The sequence below is a fragment of the Ochotona curzoniae genome, unplaced genomic scaffold (genome assembly GCF_017591425.1).
Source record: "Ochotona curzoniae isolate NIBS_2020 unplaced genomic scaffold, NIBS_Ocur_1.0 contig_3488, whole genome shotgun sequence".
Lineage (NCBI taxonomy): Eukaryota > Metazoa > Chordata > Mammalia > Lagomorpha > Ochotonidae > Ochotona > Ochotona curzoniae.
The window spans coordinates 1-6640 of record NW_024465879.1 but is presented as its reverse complement, the minus strand read 5'-3'; the positions used below and the strand labels follow the sequence as shown (position 1 = coordinate 6640).

The 6640-nt window shown below is 58.8% G+C and overlaps 1 protein-coding gene across 1 annotated transcript; it reads left to right on the top strand.

Annotated features, from left to right (window-relative positions):
• Positions 1-210: 210 nt before the first annotated feature.
• Positions 211-6633, top strand: LOC121156631 (aminopeptidase N-like; the record flags this gene model as incomplete). The annotated part of the gene is made up of 15 exons (XM_040980416.1): positions 211-809; positions 1125-1267; positions 1353-1489; positions 1766-1892; positions 1983-2137; positions 2312-2425; positions 2527-2670; positions 2779-2844; positions 2932-2997; positions 4137-4312; positions 4440-4516; positions 5047-5180; positions 5281-5336; positions 6014-6161; positions 6564-6633. Coding segments are annotated over exons 1-15 (2212 nt in total), but the record flags the coding sequence as incomplete, so codon positions are not given.
• Positions 6634-6640: the final 7 nt, after the last annotated feature.

The window sequence follows — 6640 nt, the reverse complement described above, 5'->3', positions numbered from 1 at the left end:
GGCACACCAAGCCGAGCTGAGCCGCACTCCCAGCACTGTACCTGGACCAGCCCTTGCCCAGTGCAGTGACCTTTGCCTGTCTGAGCCCCGGTTAATTTTTATCCAATTGAAGGACAGCGGGGCCCCTCCCCTTGGGGGATATAAGCCTGGTTCCACACTGCTTTGGTCCCTGACTGGCCCCAGCTGCCCAGGCTCTCTCCCAGCCTCACCATGGCCAAGGGCTTCTACATTTCCAAGCCATTGGGCATCTTGGGCATCATCCTGGGTGTGGCTGCTCTGTGCACCATCGTGGCCCTGTCCGTGGTGTACGCCCAGGAGAAGAGCAAGAACTCGGCTGGCAGCCCTAGTGTGGCTCCCACAAGCCCTACCACCACGCCATCTCCCACCGTGGACCAGAGCCTGCCATGGAACCAGTACCGCCTGCCCAGGACGCTCATCCCTGACTCCTACAACGTGGTCCTGCGGCCCTACCTCACCCCCAACAACCAGAACCTCTACATCTTCACGGGCAACAGCACAGTCCGCTTCACCTGCCAGCAGGCCACCAATGTCATCATCATCCACAGCAAGAAGCTCAACTATACCACCTTTCAGGGCCACCATGTGGTGCTGCGGGGCGTCAGGGGCTCCCAGCCACCTGCCATCGACCGCACGGAGCTGGTGGAGCTCACCGAGTATCTAGTGGTGCACCTGCAGGGCTCGCTGACGGCGGGCAGCCAGTACGAGATGGACACTGTGTTCCAGGGCGAGCTGGCTGACGACTTGGCAGGCTTCTACCGCAGCGAGTACACAGAGGGCAACATCAGAAAGTGAGTGGAGGGCTGGCTGTGCCCACCGGGGAGGTGCTTGGGTGCTAAGGCAGAGTCAGGGCCCTTGGAGAGAAGAGAATAGAAGTGTCCCCTGCACAGGCAGGACAGAAACTTGCCCACACTCCCCTGCCAGTCCAAGGGTAGGATCTACCCGGACTTTGACTCCAAAAGGGGCACCTGTCTCCTCTGTGGCCAGCTAGCCTGCTGTGCCAAGGCTGCCTGCCTGCCAAGGCAGAGAGGACCAGGATACAGCCAGGACCACTTTCTGGCACCCCTTCCCCTGCTGACTTACTCCAACCCTGTGGGTTTGGACAGGGTGGTGGCCACCACACAGATGCAGGCTGCGGACGCCCGGAAATCCTTCCCGTGCTTTGATGAGCCAGCAATGAAGGCCACGTTCAACATCACACTCATCCACCCTGCAAACCACACGGCCCTCTCCAACATGCCTCCCAAAAGTGAGGGGGTCTGCCCGGGACTGGGAACAGACGGTTGGACGGTAGGAGGGATGTAGTGCAGTAACACTCAGTCATGTGTGCCCAGGTAGCACCCCACTTCCTGGAGACCCCAGCTGGAACGTCACGGAATACGAGACCACCCCCAGGATGTCTACATATCTGCTGGCCTACATTGTCAGTGAATTCACAAGCATAGAGAATTATACACCCAATAATGTTCAGGTACATACTTGGCTCTCCAGGCCTTGGCTGTCCCTGGGTTCTCGCCCCACACCAGCTGCTTCCTGGCTGGTCAGGGTCCAAACCGAGCCCTGAGCAAGTTTGGGCTGCAGCTCTAAGCTCCCTGAGTCTCAGTCTTCCCCTCGAGTGCCAGCCACAGCATAGCTAATTGTGACTCCAAAGTCCCTCAAAGTCCCCCAGCCTCTCAGTAGCATGGATGGGGCTCTTGGCAGCCTTTTCCCTTTCCCACACACTTAACCCCTCCCTGCCACCCTGCAGATCCGCATCTGGGCTAGACCCGCTGCCACTGATGAAGGCCACGGCGAGTACGCGCTGAATGTGACTGGCCCCATCCTTGAATTCTTTGCTCAACACTACAGCACACCCTACCCGCTGCCCAAATCTGGTGCGTGGGGAGCCCTGAAGAGGAGCCAGGTGAGGGCACCTCACTCGGAGGCCACCTCCTGAAGACAAGCCATCACTTCCTCTCTTGCAGACCAGATCGCCCTGCCTGACTTCAATGCTGGCGCCATGGAGAACTGGGGGCTGGTGACCTACCGGGAGAACGCCCTGCTCTATGACCCCGTGTCCTCCTCCATCGGCAATAAGGAGCGGGTGGTCACCGTGGTGGCTCATGAGCTGGCCCACCAGGTATTTCCTCACCCTGTGTTGTTAGGCAGAGGAAATTAGAGTCACGTGAAGGGCAGGGCAGCAGAGGGGTCCCAGCAATGCCAGCCAAGCCCCTTAGGTCTGGAGGGGGAAGCGCTTAGCCAAGGGTGATGCTGGCACCACTGGGGCTTGCCAGCTGACGTCTTTCTCTGACAGTGGTTCGGCAACCTGGTGACCGTGGACTGGTGGAATGATCTGTGGCTGAATGAGGGCTTTGCCTCCTATGTGGAGTACCTGGGTGCTGACTACGCTGAACCCACCTGGAATCTGGTGAGCCAGCTTGGTTGATCTGGGGGTGGGCAGGTGGAGGAACCCCCGAGCCACCCTCAGCCCCTGCTGGGCCAATCTGACAGCTGGGGGGGATTTTGCAGAGGGACCTCATAGTGCTGAACGACCTGCACTATGTGATGGCTGTGGATGCCCTGGCCTCCTCCCACCCCCTGTCCTCACCGGCCGACGAGGTCATGACGCCTGCCCAGATCAGCGAGCTCTTTGACTCCATCACCTACAACAAGGTGCTGCCTCAGTGAAGGGCCCAGGGTGGGAGGTGTGCCCTGTCACTCCTGGCAGCAGAGTTGGCAGGGCACGGCCTCCTCACCATCTGCATGCCCCCACATTTGTAGGGCGCCTCTGTGCTCAGGATGCTGTCTACTTTCCTGACTGAGGACCTATTCAAGTTGGGCCTGGCGGTGAGTGCGGCGACCCTGGCTGGTCCCAGGGCATAGGGTTCTCCTCGGGTCCTGGGTTGGCACTTACCTCCATCTTTCCTCCCACAGTCCTACCTGCACACCTTCTCCTACAACAACACCGTCTACTTGGACCTGTGGGAGCACCTGCAGCAGGTATGTACCAGCCGACCCACCAAACCCCCAAAAGTGGGGGTCCTGAGTGCTAGGGTTGGCACAGATGACAGAAGGTGACTGTTACTGGCTCAGGCAGGTCATGGAGAGCCTCAGTCTGGGTCATGGCTGCAGGGATGGATGGATGCTTCCTTGTAGTGGCGAGGAGACTGGCCTGGGGCTGCCTGAGCCTGGACCCTGCTTCTCCTGCACCCAGAACTTTGGAGTCTGTCATCTCCCGACTCAGCAGTCTTGGCTGCCCTGTGCCCCAGCCAGCCCCTCCCGGGCTCCTCGCACACATCAGCGCCCTGGACATATCTGTAACAGGGGAGGTGGCTGCTTGTCTTTGGGAGCTGGGCCTATGGGTAGGGGGCCCCCTCCCTGACAGCCCCTGGTGGGGGGGTAAACCCGCCTATCTGCCCCACCCTGCCTCACCCAGGGTAGGAGTCTACAATCCCCCACCGTGGGCCCAGTAGTCAGGGTTTAGGCCAGTCCCAACAGCGAGGGGCAGCTGCATTTTCTCCTGGGCCCCAGTGCCCTCTAGCCAGTCTCCAGCCAAGTGGCAAGCTCTATAGAGCCTGGCTGCAGACCCCACTGAGGTGATGGCACCATCATGGTCCCTTTTGGCCTAGACCCAGCATCACCTCCTTTGCTGCCTCCCTCCCCACCATCTATACCTGTGTGTCCCTCAGGCCCCTTCCCTCCCAGCCTGCACCTGCCACTCTCCTGCCTTCATTTTTTTTTCCTGCCTCAGTGTTTGCTGTTTTCACAGGGGCTCAGTTGTTGCTGAACTTTTGTGTGATTATGAAAGCAGCTGCCCTTCAGGAGTCCACACCTGTGACTGGCCTTTACCCTGCCCTCGTGGGCTCCCTTCTCTGTCTCCTCTCCCTTCTCAGCATCCCAGGTGTTGCTCATGTGAAGGGGCAGGCATCCTGGTCCCTAGCATATGTACTCCACAGGGAGTAGAATGGGCTCCGTAGTCCCTAGGTTCTCTGGCCCAGCCAGCGAGCAGCAGAGCTGTTGTCTCTGGCCTCTGTCCTAGGACCCCCTGTCTCTTGCTAAGATCTGCAGGGGTGCCCTGGGCAAGTGGAGGCTGGAGCATAGGACCCCTGGGACAACTGTGCACTCTTGCTCCGCCATAGGCCGTTGACAATCAGAATGAGATCCAGCTGCCTGCCAACGTGAGTGACATCATGGACCGCTGGATCCTGCAGATGGGCTTCCCCGTGGTCACCATCAACACTGCCACAGGGACCATCTCCCAGGAGCACTTCCTCCTGGACCCTGAGTCCAACGTCACTCGCCCATCCGAGTTCAAGTGAGTTCACAGTCCCTAGGGAGAGTGGGGAATCCTGAGGGTGGGGGTCCAGCTGGGTGTCAGAGGTGGGAGGGCCTGGGAGGAGTTGCTGTCCCTCACTGCCTGGTGCCCGGCTCTCTGCTTACAGCTACCTGTGGATCGTGCCTGTGTCGTCCATAAAAAATGGCCAGCAGCAGGAGGGATACTGGCTACAGAATGCTCAAGGTAACCCAGCCCTGCTCCCCGAACCCCTTAGGAGACACTCAGCCCCCCACGCACAACCCCCAGCTTGTGCTTGCAATGAGGGCCCCCTGATGGAGCCAGCCTCTTTGGTCCAAACCTGCTTTGTGGCTGCCCAGCTGTGTGACCCTGAGCAAACTGCTATCCCTCTCTATGTGGAATGAAGCTGAGAACAGTAGCTACTCCACTGGGGAAGGAGGGGGAGAATCTGCAGAAAATGCTTAAACCCTGCCTAGAATACTGTCCCAGGCACTGAGGAAGTGAAGGTCAAGGCCAGTTGGCTGGCAGGAGGGGGAGGGAGACAAGTGGTGGATGGCATCACAGGGCCGGGCTGGGTGCTGCCCTGAGCATGTGTGACTGGGCTAGCAGGGCAGGAGCTGGGAGCCAAAGAGATTCCATCTCATGGAGAAGTCAGGGAAGGCTTCCTGGGGGAGGTGAGCCAGGCTAATGCAGCCCGGAGAGGAGGCTGCGGCTTTCTGAATAACCCCTTATTCCAACGCTGGTCCCTCCCACAGCCCAGAACCCGCTGTTCAGCACACAAGGTGATCAGTGGGTGCTTGCGAACATCAATGTGACGGGGTATTACCAGGTGAACTACGACGAAGGCAACTGGAGGAGGCTTCAGGCTCAGCTGCAAAATGACCCATCGGTGGGTGGCCCCTGCCCCAGGACACGACGCTAGACCACAAGGCTGCTCCTGCCCGAGGCTGGCCCGAGGTCACACGCTCTGCTTTCCCCTCTTCGCACAGGTCATCCCTGTCATTAACCGGGCACAGATCATCCATGATGGCTTCAACATGGCCAGGTGAGCTCCCCAACCCGGCATCAGGTGCCCTGCGCAAGCTGAGCTCCTCCCCAGCCCCCACTCTCCATTTCACAGATGACTATCTGAGCACCTGCCTGAGGCCATTGCCAGGCAGCAAACCTGACTCACCCAAAGGCACAAAGATTGTCCTGAGGCCCCTGTGCTGGGTGCTTAAACAACCTGGGATGGGCAGGATGGGGGCGGAGGGAGAGGCCTGGGTAAGCACTTGGTGAGCACCTCCTGTGTTCAGGGACACATGCTAAGCTCCTTGTCATGAGCAGAGTCACATGTAGGTAGGGACATTTCTAGGCCAAATGTGTCTCAAGGACTAAGGAAGTGGAGAAATGCAGGCCTGAAGGCCAAGCAAACCGGAAGAAGTAGGCAGAGTGGACAGGAGGGCCTTTTTTTAGGTTTGAACCCTGGGCTTCATTTCTTACCAGATGAGTGGCTTTGGGATGTTTGATCCACCTCAGAGCCTCAGTTTCCTAATCTGTGAAATGGATAACATGAGAAGGAGCCTGTGACTGGCCACTGCCACTTCATGGCCAGTGTTGCTTGCTGTGTTGGGTTCTGTGATCTCAGGCCCCCGAAAGCCTAGGGACCAAGGGTTGAAGTGTGTCCTTGAGGACGTGGGCATTGGGGCACTGCATACTTGAGCCTCTCTGGTATTTTCCCAGTGCCAAGAGAATCCCTGTGACCCTGGCCCTGAATAACACCCTCTTCCTGATTCGAGAGACGGAGTACATGCCCTGGGAGGCCGCTCTCAGCAGCCTCAACTACTTCAAGCTCATGTTCGACCGCTCCGAGGTCTACGGCCCCATGAAGGTATGGAGCAGCATGCCCGGGTTCATGGTCCTGTGAGTACCGGTGCCTGTGATCACTCAGGAGAAGGTCGGTTGCCCGGGATCGGGCTTGGTGGAGGGGTGAGAAAGTCAGAGGTTGCAGAGGTTGCAGAGGTGGAGGCAGAAGGCACGCCAAGTTGGTGGCTTTGAGATCCTGCAAGTGAATATTTTTGGAGGCACAAAAAGCCTGGTGCAAAGGACAGCTGGAGTGGAAGATCGGTCTCTCTCCGGCTGTGTGCCTGGGCTGCCTCTCCAAGCCCTGTGAGCCACCCAGTCTCTGCCTGGCCAGAACTTGGGCTTCAGGGGAGATGTTGCTCAGGCAAGGCCTGTGGGCTCCTCGCAGCAGCTCAGTGTGAGTCCTTGCACACTCACGTTTCTTCCACAGAACTACCTGAGGAAGCAGGTCCAGCCCCTGTTCGAGCACTTCAGAACTATAACCAGCAACTGGCAAAATCGCCAGGG